General features: G+C 34.1%; 2 protein-coding genes across 3 annotated transcripts; both read left to right on the top strand.

Moving 5' to 3' along the window:
- Window positions 1-1,278: 1,278 nt before the first annotated feature.
- Window positions 1,279-4,023, top strand: LOC108208221 (telomere repeat-binding factor 4). The gene is made up of 5 exons (XM_017378730.2): window positions 1,279-1,656; window positions 2,174-2,370; window positions 2,599-2,674; window positions 3,018-3,101; window positions 3,398-4,023. Exons 1-5 carry the CDS (start codon window positions 1,411-1,413, stop codon window positions 3,680-3,682), a joined length of 888 nt encoding a protein of 295 aa, XP_017234219.1. The 5' UTR covers window positions 1,279-1,410; the 3' UTR covers window positions 3,683-4,023.
- Window positions 4,024-6,019: 1,996 nt separating this feature from the next.
- Window positions 6,020-15,875, top strand: LOC108209811 (dihydrolipoyllysine-residue acetyltransferase component 2 of pyruvate dehydrogenase complex, mitochondrial). 2 transcript variants are annotated; one of them, XM_064088055.1, is made up of 24 exons: window positions 6,074-6,213; window positions 6,298-6,413; window positions 7,332-7,425; window positions 8,115-8,233; window positions 8,704-8,801; window positions 8,876-8,916; window positions 9,690-9,745; window positions 9,832-9,906; window positions 10,044-10,136; window positions 11,040-11,172; window positions 11,496-11,551; window positions 11,641-11,715; window positions 11,830-11,922; window positions 12,926-13,162; window positions 13,299-13,371; window positions 13,502-13,602; window positions 13,778-13,863; window positions 13,939-14,014; window positions 14,430-14,497; window positions 14,582-14,648; window positions 14,744-14,839; window positions 14,916-15,018; window positions 15,108-15,203; window positions 15,423-15,875. In XM_064088055.1, exons 2-24 carry the CDS (start codon window positions 6,375-6,377, stop codon window positions 15,491-15,493), a joined length of 2,046 nt encoding a protein of 681 aa, XP_063944125.1. In that variant the 5' UTR covers window positions 6,074-6,213; window positions 6,298-6,374; the 3' UTR covers window positions 15,494-15,875. The 2 variants fall into 2 exon arrangements, with proteins under 2 accessions (XP_017236425.1, XP_063944125.1); XM_017380936.2 differs by having other exon boundaries at window positions 6,020-6,413.
- Window positions 15,876-16,184: the final 309 nt, after the last annotated feature.

Here is a 16,184-nt window from a genome sequence, read left to right as displayed (position 1 = left end):
TGAGAGAGACGGAGGGAGTAAAATTTAAAATTGATTGGGTATTTAATTAATATTTTTAAATATTAAAATTTTGTGTTACAACAGTTGATCGATAATAACCTGCAAAAAGAAGAAGAAAGCTTATAACATGTGTCATTCACACATAATTGATAATTTATTTTATAATTTTATCATTTATACTTTAAATTTAATTGATATACAAACCAATCATATTGATCGAATTTCCAAATGTTAGTATATAAAATTTTTAAACTAATGAGACAACTTTTTTTTATATATAAAAAGTAGATTTATCGGACTATAAAAATTATTTAACAATAAAAATCTAAAATATACTATTGATATAACAGGAAACGAAACTCCACAGACATTAATCTTGTAAGAGACAATTTTTATATTATGTGTACATGCGTACACAATAATCATGAAGATCGATAAATTTGCTTCATTTTGATTGGTTTACGCTCTTCAATAATGATGGACCTATATTAAGAGAAAAAACTCTCGGAGTCACAATTTGAATACCTAGGAGCAAGTCCAAGATTATCCTAGTTCAAGCCCTAAATATAATATAAAATATTATGTCCTAGTAATCTAGAACATATTTTACTAACTTGAACTTCAACAATGTGCCTTATTCCCATAAGATGTTTAATATTTTATTATTAAAGACTCTTTTTCACTATTAAAGCATAATATAATTGTAGAGAGAAAGAGTTTGCTGATGAGAATTTATAAATAAATATTGGGATAGGGCAATTAGAGATGTGCCTCAAAAATAAGATTTGAGGAGGTTGTCCTAGTGATATAAGGTATACTGGCACATTGTTGGATCAACTTTTTCCATCAAATGTCCAAAATAATAACTTAGGACATGATATAGGGCATCTCTCGGACTTGCTCTAATGTCCTAAATGTCACTGTTTTGGGGAGAAAACCTCTGTTGTCAGTTCAAAACATCACTTCGATTTGCGTTTTACATTTTTCAATAAAACATAACACGAAGTCAAGTTTCGACAATTTTATTTTTCAAATAAACAAAAACATAACATCGTACATTTTAACTTTTAATAACTAAAAACCTAATAAGTTAGGTCTTAGATATTTATTTATAAAATTTTATACTTGAAATTAAATTAGCGACAATTAGTGTTTAGGGTTTATAAAGTCATTAAAAAAATTCGAGTAAGAATAATTTTGAATCTTTGATCCAGTGGGCCCAAAAGATTTCTACCAACTAGACCGGACCATATCCAATTCCATCATGATTTTCGCAAAAGCCTCAGCAAGGCGGTGAGAATGTGTGAACTCTGGGTCTGTCTCTGTCTAAACACCAAGAACAAGAGCCACGTGGCTACTCTCCGCTTTCTACAAGTGCCTCGATTTTCATAAAATATAAAAATAATAATAATGAAAAAATATTTGGTAATAATCTGGGGGAGCTACGCTGCGTGTATAAATAGAAAAAGATACGCAGAAAATGAAGATGAAAAAGAGGAAATGAAGATGGGGATACAGAAACACAAGTGGAGCAAAGAGGAAGAAGAAGCACTCAAAGCAGGCGTCGAGAAACACGGCCCTGGCAAGTGGAAGACTATTCTCACTGACCCTGATTTCGCTCTTGCTCTCTCCAACCGCTCCAACATTGATCTCAAGGTGCACTCTTTAATTCCCGTCTTTTTTTTAATTTCGGTTTTGAAATATATTTTGTTGTATAAATCATCGTGTTAGAATTTGAGGAGGGTAAGATGTACGCAGAATTTCCGTGAAAAGAGGGCCCCGGAAGGGCTCTATGCTTTGAATTAGTACATGATTAGGTTGTTTGTGATTGTATGTGGTTAGCACGCCTCATCTGGCTTATGATTGTATAATCTTTCGTACTGCAATTTTTATTTTCTGGATTACTAGGTCAATTGTATGAATTATCTTTTGAGTTTGACTATACAGTATGCAATGACTGGATGCACCAGATCATGATGATGTTGGGGTTTATGTAATCATTCATCATTCATGCTATCAAATTATAATGTCAATAATATCGAATAAATTGCCTCTACGTAATTGACTTGGGGTTTATGTACACTTCTTTAGTGTTTTTGTAGCCTTCATTTGATTGTTATATGTATTTTGCAATCTTATAACTAGTGTCACCTTTTTTCCTAATGATCATCAGGATAAATGGCGTAACTTGGGTATTGCGAGCATTCCACAAGCTCCGAAAGAGGACGATCTTGTCTTAACCATTACATGTGGTTCACTTCCTACTACCCAAAATGCTGATAATGCTCTTGCTCTTGTACCTGTCAATGGTGCCACAGCCACTAATACTCCTAGAACTTCACAGGATGGTGGAATCATAATAAATAGGAGGTTTGTGCCGTTTCTCTCTTTTTTGGACTAATTGATAGACTTTCTGCATGAAGTTTTTTAACATTTGGGCCTGGGTTATTAGTTCGGCTGTTTTTAACTTACAAACGGAGAATAAGACTTGTAAATTGGCAGAATCTTTTGTTATTATTTTTGGTTGACTTCAAAGAAGTTTGTACATTTTCATGTTCATGATTACCAGAGACCTGATGTAATGCCTTGTATATACAGCATGGTTTTTGATGCAATATCCTCGATTAAAGATTCAAACGGGGCTGATTTTAATGCTATCGCCAGCTTTATTGAGGTTAGATACAAGATTATTTTATTTTCTGATGAGATTTAAACATATGATATATACTGTAGACCATAATACTAATGTACCAGTAATCTACTCACTCAAGCACAGGATCGTGGAATCATAATAAAAGGACTGGACAGTATTGTAGAAAAGAAGAGAAAACTTGTAATTAAAGTACAGTAGTCATCTTTTTTTGTGAAGGTCACTGACAAAAATTTATATAATTGCGTGCCTCTGCTAAGGCATATACCCTCGACCTCTTATCACCAAGAGGAGAGTAGTTGTCTGTTGTCTTGTTCATTTCTGTGTATTCTGTTCTTGGGTTTCTTACAATACATTCTTACTGCAGCAAAGACACAAGGTGCCCTATAATTTTAGAAGATATCTGAGTTCAATGGTTAGAAGACTTACTCTGCAGGGAAGGCTTGAAAAGGTAAAATGAGTTTCTGACTCTTGAGTTTTCTATCAAGTCCTATTTATATTGTCTCTTGGTGCTTGTCACCCAGATACCCGTTTTACTACTTATGCATTACCGTGAGATTCTAGTTAACCAATTTTTGAGATATCAGAAATTTAATATTATAAAAGATATATCCACACTTCTTGTTGAATGCTCAGAGGAGTTAATCTATGTACTTGTGTTCACCCGCTGTCTAGCAACTTTCAACATTTGTTTACCTAAAGCCTGATTAATTTTTCTGGTCTTGCTTGTATTCCCTCAAAGTGCAGGTTGAGCAATGTTACAAGATCAAAAATTCAGGTTCAAGTTCGAAAATACCTACACCAAAAGCAAGGGATGTTAATCCAGGGACTTGTAAAAATTTTGATGTATCAAACCCTGACACACCGGAAGCAGCTGCAAGAATTGCTGCCTTCTGGCTTGTTGAAGCGGACAACCAGGCATGTCTGACAGCTCAAGCAGTAGAAGAGGCTGAAAGAATCTCAACTATGGCCGAAGAATCCGAGATTATGTTCGAGGCAGTGAAGGAGTTCTGCAAGCAATATAATCTTTAAAATCCCAAATTCATTGGGAACAAAGTTCATCTGTTCTGGTCTCATGAATGCACTTCAATTTCGAAGATAATATTGGTTTTTTTTTTTTGGAAGAACAGATCACAGTTGGGAATATTGTTTCCCATCCTAGGATGTTTTTGAAAAATGAACACACATGCCGTCCCTTGTAAGTTGTTGATGACTACTTGACTTATAGAAATTACATTGGACGAATGTATAGAAATTACATTGGTCAATAGATTTAGGTAGCCATATTTAGTTTATCTGCTGGAAGGCTGAAAGGCAGGTTCGCTCCAAATGGGAACCCCTGTGTGCAGCCTGGTGTAGAATAGGTTATTAAGGGGCCGTTTGGCTGAGCTTAAAAAAAGGGAGGTTTCTAGACGAAAGAGAAATAATTGTTAAAGGATTGTGGCTACCACGTTAAGCTCTCAATCACATAACTAGAATAACATGCATCATCATTTTGTGTTAGAAAGGAGCTAATGGAAAGAAGCTAAGGCCAAATAAAAGCTACGTTATGCAACTTCTTTTCTGAGCTTTTTTCTCCTCAATTAAATGCTTTAAAGAACTTGCCAAACAGGCATCAACACAAGAGGAGCGGGCTTCCAGGCTTTTAAGCCCAGAAACACCTGCTCCCAAACACCCACCAAATCCAATGGACTTAAATCCTCATCCTCCTCTGACCCCTTTCATAATCCTGTGACAGAAAAAAGAACACCTTTTGGTAAATTTTCAGCCCTTTGGTAATTGGGGGTGGGGTTTCGATCCTTACATTCTACCCGGGGGGAAAAAGAGGTGAACAAGTTACAAAGAAAAAGAAAATGATCTTATTATGAAAAGAGAGAAGTGTCGCAGATGTGCCATACCACAAGACAACTAGGTTGGTTCCTGGTTTTTAAGTTACTTACCGTATGGGAGGGGAGGTGACAATCAAAGTTTAATATTTGATCTTTTCTCTATGTAATAGTACTCCCTCCGTTTCAAAATAGATGTCCATTTTAAAAATATTACACAGTTTAAGAAAAGTGGATGTTAACAAAAAGTGGATGTTAACAAATTAGATGCATTGAATGACTATAATATGTGGAATGAGATTGATTTGGGAAATATAAACAAGAAATATGTGGAGTAGAATTGACTTTGGAAATATAATTTTGCATTGAAAGTTGAAGTGGACAACTAATTTGAAACAAAAAATTTTCTTCAAAGTGGACATGTAAATTGAAACGGAGGGAGTAATATTTTTAGCAAAGGTGGTTCCTTTAATATTTTATCTTTTTTCTATGTGTTATACGGAAAATTTAAACTCTATATACTTTATGGGGAAAAGGATGATAAAGAATAGAGAGAGTGGTTCTATTTTGTAGAATTATATTTAAAATTATGTGGATATTTTTTAAAAATAGATATATGGGTTAAAGGAAAATACAAGGTTCAGACTGATAATTTGGTTTACAGTCAAAGTGAAGATATGATATTCTTTAAGACATATTCTTGATTTATGATAATAATGTTCATTAAGATGATACTTAAAAATTGTCGCTTTGTGAAATTGAGAAGTAAATCAAATGAACATTGATATCGTCTTTCTAAATAGAGATTTAAATAAATCTACGTGAGACAACCCGATGATTTGTTGCTAAGGCAAGTATTGAAAGATTATGACCAGGTGAAGTATTTTGTGGATCTAAACAGACACACAAACAGTGACATGCGAAATTTGATATTGCTATTATAAACAATACCTTCAAATTAAATGACTTAATTTCATTTTGAGGACGCTCAAATTTGGTAAATAGATAATGTGTATTATCAATTTGGGGACGCTTAAACTTGGTAATAAGACAAATTGAAATTACTAATTTTTTGGAACGCTAAAGATTGATAATATCAATAGTTTCGCATTTTACATCTGATACTATAAATTTTGACAAAAAAACTCTCCTAAATTCGAAAAATCAACACAATAGAATACTCCTCCCCTTCAATTTACATGTCCACTTTTAAAAAAAAAAATTGTTTCAAATTACTTGTCCACTTCAACTCTTAATACAAAATCATATTTCCAAAGTCACCTCTACTCCACAAATCTCTTATTTATATTTTCTAAATCAATACTACTCCACATATTTTGATCATTTAATGCAATTAATTTGCGAACTTACACATTTCTTAAACTGTGTAATTTTTTTAAAATAAACGAACTAACACATTTCTTAAACTGTGTAATTTTTTTAAAATAAACATATAAATTGAAACGGAGAGCATGTTTTAACAATTTTGCTTTCACTTGTCAAATCCACCATAAATTCATATCTTAATTATTATCCCTCCTCGTGCTTTTTCTCCTCTCTCCCTAAAATTCTTGGAACCGGACAGAATAATACTATCTGTTTATTCAAAAAATATCACCACTATGAAAGAATATTCAATTCCAAGAAAGATCGTAAATTCTAAATTACACATTAATTGATTCCAAAATACATGGATTCTCTGGACAAGTTGTTATAGGAAGTATAGAGCAAGGACAGGTGTGCAGTGCAGAGCGAATGTTTCGAGCCCTAATTGCAATTCACTAAATTTCCATTATACATACATACATTTTCATTTTTCAGATCAATTTATATAATATTATAAGAGACGATCAGTCACCGGAGAAGACAACTTACGATTCAGCGACTTAATCGTTCAGATGTCTTACGCTTCTCACATCTTTCGTCACTCTAAACAGGTTCTTATTTTCTCTAATTCTTTAAATCTCTTTCCAGGTATATTTCCGTAATTGTTATGAATTATGATCTGCAATCATATGCGATGTTATTGTAATCATTACATATCATCTTGATTCTTGAATGTTAGATGTGTAATTTTATTCTAGTAGCTCGATTATATTTTCATCATGTTATTATTTATATCTGAGATGTAATTATCTATTTTAACTCAAAATGTGTAACGCATATGTGTGTTGTTTGTTCGGCCAAAATTGTGATTCAGGTAGTGATGAAGAAATTTTGTAACTCGTAGGTTTTTAAGGGGCTGAAGGCTGGATTTCTATAATAGTTATAATCTACGCATTTGAGCTAAAATTGAGCAAAGAGAGAAGAAAGCATAGGAATATTGTTTATCGTTGAAGACGAATGCTTATATATAGTATATATGGCTGCTTATCTTATATGACTATTTCTTCTGTAACATTCGTACAATTAGTGGTACTCTTTTATGCTATGAATCACAAATGAAGTCAGTAGCTGTATATAGTTTACCGCTTGCCTATAGCGATTATAATGCGATGCTATTATATCTATTTCAATCCTGGTTCTGTTTTTTCTGCTCTTGTGCTTCTATGATAGTTGACTTAAAATAAAAATGCATATTAATGAGCAAGGATATAAGGACAAACTTATATGATTATTTATTAGAGTAGCAAGGTGTATTGTTAATCCTAATGTGTTAAGTTTATTTTTTTGGTGTGTAAATACCTGATGAGTTCTTAATTCCCCCCATCCACCCACAAAGAAAGAACGAAAATATACATTCAATCCGTTTTTTGTTGTGTAATTTGAGAAAATTCTCGTTTCTACAGTCAGTATGAATTAAAATGACCTCAGTGCCATAATATGATATTGATATTATGGCATACAATTTACAGATAAAAAGTGTTCCTGGATTACTACGCTATGATCATACCCTCTTGGTGCGATGGCTTTCCAGTGCTGCACTTCCCTTCACAAATAGCAGAGAATGTAAGTAGATGTTCTTTTCTTTTATTTGGATATCTATCTGTAGTTTGCCTGATGTATGGCAGTTTTACTCATCTTCCCTGTTCCGTTAGCTTCTCTATCTTCCTTTCTTATGTTTTAACTTGTCATTACAGACATTCTCTTTTAAAATTTAAACCTTGTTTTTCAAGTATCTTTGACAACGGATATGCTGCTGCAGTTAAGAAGAAAATTAATGTTGTTAATGCAGGATTTCCCTGAACCTCTTGTTCTGCATGAAGTAATAGGTGCTGAATTAGTGTTTATGGCAAAATAACAAGAAATCTCTTACAAGAAAATGCCAATAACAATTCAATATATTTTCTCAAATGTAATTTCTGCTGATTTACAAGTAATGACTTTATTTGGGCTTTGAAAGCCTTTTGTGCCCATATTGTTTCTTTCAGCTTGTAATTGCATGTCCTGCATCAGTACTGCAGCCCATCAGTTATTTTTTATTGATGTTTTTCGACAAAGGACCTTGTTGTTAACACATATGCTCACTGTATAGTTTTGAATAATTTGAATTTCTTGCTTCTATATTCAACACTAAATTTACATGATTTTCACGCGGCCTTAGCTTAGAACTTGGGTGTTGAGCTAGCATCTATATCTCCTAAGATAATTGCCATGCTTGTTCTTATTAAGTACTTATGGTTGTCTGTCATCTTTAGATATTGTGAAGCTTGGTCAACTTGGTTGTGTTCCTTTAGAAAGAGACAGAGCTCGCAGTAGCTGCACTTCAACTCTGAATTGCTATAATCACAGCAAGAGTGCTATAAATCAGTCCATGGTAATTAAATTAATGCATTATCTCTTTCCTACTTTAAATTCTGTTGTTTGATTAGGCGAGGTGTCATACTATGACTATAGGTCTCATGGCCCCTTGAAGGACAGTTTTTTTCTTGTATTATAATTAACGGATATCAGCTTTGTCTTTGGTTGTATCCTCGAACGATGTCATCTACAAGAGAACAGAACTTAATAATAAGAGTTTTACCACTTTAGCTATATATTGTTGCACAAATAAAGCAAGTTATAGAACTTCCATGAGGCCATTTCCACAAGTAAAGCAAAGATTTATAATGTATTTTCAATGCATAAGAACCTATCTCGGGTCTTTTTTTGATTAAAAACATGTCATTTGATCAAATCCAGAATTTCAAATGAAATTCAAGTTTCCAAACATGCCATTAGCAAAAAAGGAGTAATTTTAATAAGAACTAAATTGTTGTAGACTTACTAATCAAGTTAATTTTACAGGTAACATTTGTAGGAATTAAGCACATAAAATCTACAGGTACAAATCTGAAATTGGGTAGTCAATTAGTTGGACCAGTGCTTTCCAGAGGTTTATCAAGGTAATAAATGTGCTTTAAATATTTTGTCCTGCATTCTTGGGACATGTTTGTGAATCTATCTTCATGTATTTCAGATCACCGGGACAAAATAGAAGAAGTTTTTCTAGTGGCTCAGGTATGGATCATGCCATGGTTTTATGTCAGTAAAATACTTCACCCTGTATGATGACAGTCGTGCGTGCCTCTAATACCTAAACATGAATATTGGGTATTATAATATGACATGGGTTCCACTTTGGACGATGTTGCCTGAACTTGGTACGGTGTGTCGGATCATAAAATATGAAATTTAGGCCAGGGGTTGGAATTGACATCACCCCTTCCCAGCCCGACCCCTATCTGATCTTTGTACCATGTGACAGGATAAATCTATTAAATTTGTATTACAATGCACCTTTATCCATACATACATACATACGGATGCATCTAATTCTTATCTTCTCTTTTCTTACTGAATTTGAAGTTCATCTTGTGATTTTTTAGTTGCTTTAACTGTCCAAATTACAAAAAGGACCCTCTATGGATCAAGGGTCCGACACAGATATGATGACTGAAAACAACTGTTTGTTAAACATAGCTAATTGTCAAGAATAAACTTAATCATCTGTATTCTATTTTATTTGCTAGCATGGAAATTTTAATTTATTTAGTATTTATATGGTCAAGAGCATCCTGGGCTGTTATGGAGATAATGAATAGCATACTCTTGATTGGAAGTGAATTATATTTTAAATAACAATAACTTGTTAAGTGTTTATTTTCTCATTAAGGTACTGAGTTACCCAATGTTTTCCTCAAGAATTTTCAACGTAATTGATCATAATGATTGATCGATTAGTAGTTTATCTCATTATAATAGTTATCAGGGTTTAACATATTCCGTTTCAGGCCTTCCACCACATCAAGAGATAGGAATGCCCTCTCTTTCTCCTACAATGACAGAGGCAAGTATATTTTCAAAGCTTAGAAGAGGTAAACTACTATAAATTTTATATTTTTTTAAGAGATATGTTGTCTTCATAATATGTAGGGTAATATTGCAAGGTGGTTAAAGAAAGAGGGTGATCAAGTTTCTACTGGTGACGTTCTCTGTGAAGTTGAAACGGTGTGGTGTAGTGTGTTTATTTCTTAAAGCTTGAGATGATTTTTTTTTTTGTTTTTTTTTTTTGCTTTTGCATCTGATATAAGTTTAAGAACTCTATCACTCCTTTCATTCTCGTGTATACTCTTTTAAACTTGTAGGATAAAGCAACTGTTGAGATGGAATGCATGGAGGATGGATATCTGGCAAAAATAGTACATGGGGATGGGGCAAAAGAAATAAAAGTTGGGGAGGTATATATTAATGACATTGCTAATGTAACATGGTTCTTCTGATTGCATTATATTGGTGTGATAATTGCAGCCGAAGATTATCTCAAGCTTACGCTTGCACGAATCTATATATCATCCTAACTCCTTAGGCTTAAATGTTGTTTTTAAATTGTCTGGTGAATGTGACTTCAGATATGGCACTTTTGATTGTTTTCAGTTGTTCCATGTTCCTGTATTCCATTTATGATCTCAAAAGCTCATTTTCAGTTGTATCTACCCTCTCTTCTTCCTCTCACCCACTATAAGCTCTCTTTTCTTGCATGACCTATATGCCATGTTCATTAACTGACAGCCTTTTGTTATGCTTAAGTTTCCTTGGTTTCTATTTTGCAACTTTTTCCAGTCCTTATTTCAATTTTCATGTCATATTATTATTACTTTCAGATGATACTTCTCTGGATGATTTGATTGTAAAGGTTCACATAAGTGTGTGTCATCTGCATTACTGGTCTAGATATAGTTGGATCAGCGGAAAAGCCAGAGGCATCAAATATATAAACTAAAAAAGATTAGCTTGCATGTGCCTCCTATAATTTGACTTCAGATCGCTTGTTACTTTATCATCCATAGTCCCCTTGTCTGAAAGACACCACTTTCCTCAGACGATGTTTTTTTGTTGAATAATTAAAGACGATGGGAAGCACCAACTCTACTTATATGATCACCATATTCGTATGCTATCTGGATGGAGAGGAATGCTAGAGCAGTAGAGCTAGGTTAATATATATAGGAACACACAAACACACACAATACATACTCTGCTTGGATTGCTGTTTGATCAGCACCGTAATTACTTTTACTACTGTATGCTGTTCTTTATGGCCAACTTTTTTAAATTTAAAAATTACATATGTTATCTTGTAGGTTATTGCCATTACTGTTGAAGATGAGGGAGACATTGCAAAATTTAACGATTACAAACCTTCAGATGCTGCACCTGCCCCTAAGGATTCTTCTGCATCTGCTGATTCTGCTCCACCAAAAGCAAAGAGTTCCAGTAACATAGCTTTCCGTCTAGAAGCTTTTACTTGTTTTTCTGTATTTTTTATAATTGTTAATTGCTACAGTATAATGAAATCTTTTCTTTTAATTTATTTAGTATCCAAATGGTTCAGATTTCAGGGCATCCTAGAGTGTAATGGTAGTAAATATCACTCATTATTAAAAGTGAATTACATCTTAAATAACAGTGAAATAGTTAAGAGCATCCTAGAGTGTAATGTTTTCCCAAGATTTGCATCCTGGTTGATCGTAATATTCATTTATTAGCAGTGTATTTCATCATCAAAGTTATCATGGTGACACATGTTCCCTTTTCAGGCTTTCCACCACACCAAGATATAGGAATGCCCTCTCTTTCTCCTACAATGACAGAGGCAAGTTGTATATTTTTTAAGCTCAGAAGAGGTGGACTATCATAAATTCAAGACTGTTCTATAAGATATCATTTCTTCATAATATGTAGGGTAATATTGCGAGGTGGTTGAAGAAAGAAGGTGATCAAGTTTCCACTGGTGAAGTTCTGTGTGAAGTTGAAACGGTGTGGCCTTCATTTCCTTAAAAACTTTGAGATGATATTATTTTTCCCATTTACTACAAGTTCAAGAACTTTATAACTTATTTAATATTTGGGTATACTCTTTTGAATTTGTAGGATAAAGCAACTGTTGAGATGGAATGCATGGAGGAAGGATATTTAGCAAAAATAATTCATGGGGAAGGGGCAAAAGGAATAAAAGTTGGGGAGGTATATATTTAAGGAAGTGCTATTGTAATGAAATTCTTTATTCTGATTGCATTTTATTTGTAGTAAATTATTGGGGTTTAATTATATCAAGCTAAAATCCTCTAATATCTGTCTTTTCTTGCATAACCTATATCTTTGCCATGTTTAGTATTTGATAGGTTTTAGACATGCCCAAGTTTCCTTGGCTGGTTTTATGCTCCTTTATACAATCCTTATTTCTATTTCCAAGTCCCATAGATTCATGGCATTTATCTTATTATTATCTTTAGATGGTGCTGTCCTCTCTGGATGATAAGTTATAAAGACTGACACAAGTGTTCACAGTTTTTAAGATGGACTTGTTACTTCACATGGTATCAGAGCTCGGTTTAGGGAGGGGTCTCGGGTTCGAGTCCTCCCACTCCCAACTCTTTATTTCAGTTATCTGTTTGGTTACGTTTGTTGTCTGTTCAATCGGTTCTAGATATCTAGTTGGATCTGTGGAAAAGCTATTTTATAAACTTAAAAAGACTGCTTACTCATGCCATGTAAAATTTTGACTTCATAATCCTTGTTAATTCATTCCTTAACGGTCCTCACGTTGTCTGAAGGACCCCAAAATTTTCTCAGATGATACTCTTTTGGTGTTCAATAATTGAAGACAAGGGGAAGCATCCACTCTAGTTAAATGCTTTCGTATTACTTGCCCACCTGTATATCTTATTAAACCTTTTTTTTTTTTGGGGGGGGGGGGGGGGGGGGGGGGTTGTCAAGCTTAGTGCTTGTCATTTTTCTTTTTCTTCACTGCTTTTTGTAATTTGTAGCAGCGAATGATACACACATATATTGCTACGGTACACTTTCGGGATTGAGAGGCATTCAAGAGAATCGAGCTAGTTGTGTCTGCATGCATACTTTACTTAAACTGCTGTTTGATCAATACCATTTATACTTGTACCAGGTGTATGTTCTTTATCGCCTTTTTTTTTACGCAATGAGAAAATTGGGATTTGTTATTTTGTAGGTCATTGCGGTAACTGTTGAAGATGAGGGCGACATTTCAAAATTTAAGGATTACAGACCTTCAGATGCTGCAGGCCCTCCTAAAGATTCTTCTGTATCTGCTCCACCGAAAGAAGATGTAGTTGAAAAACCTAAAAGTTCACCAAAGCCAGAATCTTCAAAGCCCAGCGAAGCAAGGGAGAATGGGGGTCGCATTTTCGCTAGTCCTTTGGCTAGAAAGTTGGCTGAAGAGAATAATGTAATATATACATGGGATCGATAAAATTGAAAATCAGCAGTAGTTGATTAGTTGATTATTGAACACAATATTTTGTTATTTTTGTCTTTTTACGTCATGTTTCACTATATTAAGTACTAACTTTGTCTTGAATCAGGTTTCTCTATCAAGTATTAAAGGAACGGGACCTGATGGAAACATTGTAAAAGCTGATATTGAAGATTATATGTGTAACATATTTTTAACCCTGTCTATGTTGAGGGTTATAAACTTTCACTTTGTTCTGTATTCTATTTCTTCTCAAGGTCTCGCACTGTAGTGTTTTCGATATTGTTTCCAATTTTACTCTCATTGTTGCAGCTTCTCGTGGAAAGGAAGTTTCTCCTGCATCATCTAAAGTTGATAAGACAGAAGTTTCAGCTTTAGATTATGCAGATATCCCTCTTTCTCAGATAAGAAAGGTTAGTTTAAGTTTCTTCTAACATCATCCTTAAGATAAGAAGACATTCCAGGTTTTGATGTAAACCCTCATTCTAATGCAGCGGACCTAGTAGATTCTATATTTTTTTTTTTATATTTTCCAGATCTATGATTATTGCTCTCTATTTGCTTATTTACTAGCTTAATTCTTGATAGGTCACAGCGTCACGTTTATTGCTCTCAAAGCAGACCATTCCACATTATTATTTGACAGTGGATACATGTGTTGACAAACTTATGGAGTGAGTTTCACGACTTCTCTTCAAAACTAAGTTACGAGGACATATCCCTTAAGCTTAATATGAATGTGTCTGCAGATTAAGAGAGCAACTCAATTCACTGCAAGAAGCTTCAGGAGGGAAGAGAATATCTGTCAATGATCTCGTAATTAAGGTATTATCTGTTAATTGTATGGTGAACTTTCCAGACCTAGAGGGATCGAACAGGAGAATAGTTCAAAAGTCTTGGTTTATATATAAATTTTTATTTGAAGTAGCACCTGCCTGTTCATAAAATGTTATCGTATCATCAAATTGAGGTAGAAGCACAGTAATCAGCTGAACCTCTGCAGTCTTGCTAGTTCCTTTAGAAATGTATGTCAGTTGTCATGCATCTCTGAAACCAGTAACCTTCAAGTGACACCTTGTATCCATACACTTATAGCACCCAACCCCAACAAAAGGAGATAACAGAAATTTACATGGAAAAATGTGAGAATAACTCTTAGTGAGTGTTAAGGAAAAAATATATGTTAAATAATGGGCTACAAATTTGGTCATTCAGTCAATACAAGTTCACTTAATTGCAGGCTGCTGCCTTGGCACTTCGGAAAGTTCCTCAGTGCAACAGTTCGTGGACCAATGATTATATCCGCCAGTAAGCATGCAACAGTGTAAACAAAGAAAGCATTTTAGTGGGGAAAGTGGTAGATTGATAATTAATTATGTTGCAAATTTACAGGTACCATAATGTGAACATTAATGTTGCTGTGCAAACAGATAATGGATTGTTTGTCCCCGTCATCAGAGTAAGCTATTTTTTGATTCAGATCACCAAGAAGTATAACAAGTGTTCAGAGTCATTATAAAAGTTATATCTTCAATCATGTGGTGGGATTTATAGGATGCTGACAAGAAAGGCTTATCCAAAATTAGTGAAGAAGTCAAGGTTTTGGCTCAGAAAGCCAAGGAGAACAACTTAAAACCAGAAGACTATGAGGTTGGTAATATACTGGTTACACACTGGTATATAAAGCATGTTACGCTGTAATTGATGATGAGTATACCCTTTGCAGGGAGGCACATTCACGGTATCAAACTTAGGAGGGCCGTTTGGTGTTGAGCAATTCTGTGCCATTATTAATCCTCCTCAAGCAGGCATTCTTGCAGTTGGTTCAGGTTTGTTTGGTTTATAGTGTATTTTAAGGCCACTTAACATATTTTTCCAGTATTATAATGAGGTAAACTTATTGTTGAATGTTGTGCAGCTAAAAAAAGGGTAGTACCTGGTGCTGGTATGGATGATTACGTTTTTGCTTCCTTCATGGCTGTGACACTGAGCTGTGATCATCGTGTTATTGATGGTAGGTTCTTCTGATGAATGATTATATGAAATTAACCTGCAGATTTGGGGACTAATATTTCCATATATAAGTTACCTTTTCACCAACTGTTCATCGCATATCGTTAAAAATGTGATCCTTATGTAATAGAAGTCAACAGTGGATTTTTATTCAATGCATTTGATAGTAGATTGTACCTCAAATATACTGGGAGATTAATTTCAATTTGGTATTCTGTAGGTGCTATTGGTGCAGAATGGCTGAAAGCTTTTAAAGGCTTCATCGAGAATCCGGACACGATGCTACTTTAGAGGATTATCAAGTTCTCTTGGAACCTTTCTATTCTTTTCCTCCTTTAGGTACCTGCTATCAATCTAGACGAGGCGAACTGCACGTCAGCTAGATTGTATTGTGGTTTACTTCAAATGCATACGCGGGGTAGAAAGTACTTTAGAATAATAGGATTTGAGCGTAATGACTCAATTTTGCCCTTGTAGAGAGTGTAAAGCCCCAATTTCAGTTTCAGGATTACGAAACCAACTTCAGCAGCATTCTTTCTGCATTTACAGTACATTTTAAGAACTTGTCAATCAGCTTTATAATTGTAGGCTCCTTGACATGCATGACTTGTAAATTCTCTCTTGCAGACTAAGAAATAAAATCTTTCGTTACAGGGGGATGTGCGTTTTGTCATTTTATGCGGATGGCTAATTGTACAACAGTACAAAGTAACACATTTTGGTGTAAAAAATGAGAAAAGAAAAGCTTAAAAAGTTTGGGACGGAGAGTTTTTATAAAACATATAATTTCTACGTAGTAATTTTTTTAAAGTTTTTTTATTCAGAAATAAATTTTTTAAATAAGTTATAGAATTATATTTTACCTGAGACTTAAATATGTGCCAAACAATGGAAAAAACCTGTATAGAAACTAGTGGAATGTAGTTTATAAGTGTTTAATTTGAATTCTGGAGGCTGGTTATAACAGTAAATATTATATAAT

This window comes from Daucus carota, chromosome 2 (assembly GCF_001625215.2).
Source record: "Daucus carota subsp. sativus chromosome 2, DH1 v3.0, whole genome shotgun sequence".
In the NCBI taxonomy this organism is placed as follows: domain Eukaryota; kingdom Viridiplantae; phylum Streptophyta; class Magnoliopsida; order Apiales; family Apiaceae; genus Daucus; species Daucus carota.
This window is presented reverse-complemented; position numbering and strand designations above follow the sequence as displayed.

Excerpts from the sequence above, each read along its gene's own strand:
- LOC108208221 (XM_017378730.2), top strand. The coding sequence starts at position 1,411 with ATGAAAAAATATTTGGTAATAATCTGGGGGAGCTACGCTGCGTGTATA. Across the intron at positions 2,371-2,598 it reads GGAATCATAATAAATAGGAG|CATGGTTTTTGATGCAATAT; the intron begins GTTTGTGCCGTT and ends TTGTATATACAG. Across the intron at positions 3,102-3,397 it reads TGCAGGGAAGGCTTGAAAAG|GTTGAGCAATGTTACAAGAT; the intron begins GTAAAATGAGTT and ends CTCAAAGTGCAG.
- LOC108209811 (XM_017380936.2), top strand. The coding sequence starts at position 6,375 with ATGTCTTACGCTTCTCACATCTTTCGTCACTCTAAACAG. Across the intron at positions 9,746-9,831 it reads TTTCTCCTACAATGACAGAG|GGTAATATTGCAAGGTGGTT; the intron begins GCAAGTATATTT and ends CATAATATGTAG. Across the intron at positions 13,163-13,298 it reads AGTTGGCTGAAGAGAATAAT|GTTTCTCTATCAAGTATTAA; the intron begins GTAATATATACA and ends GTCTTGAATCAG.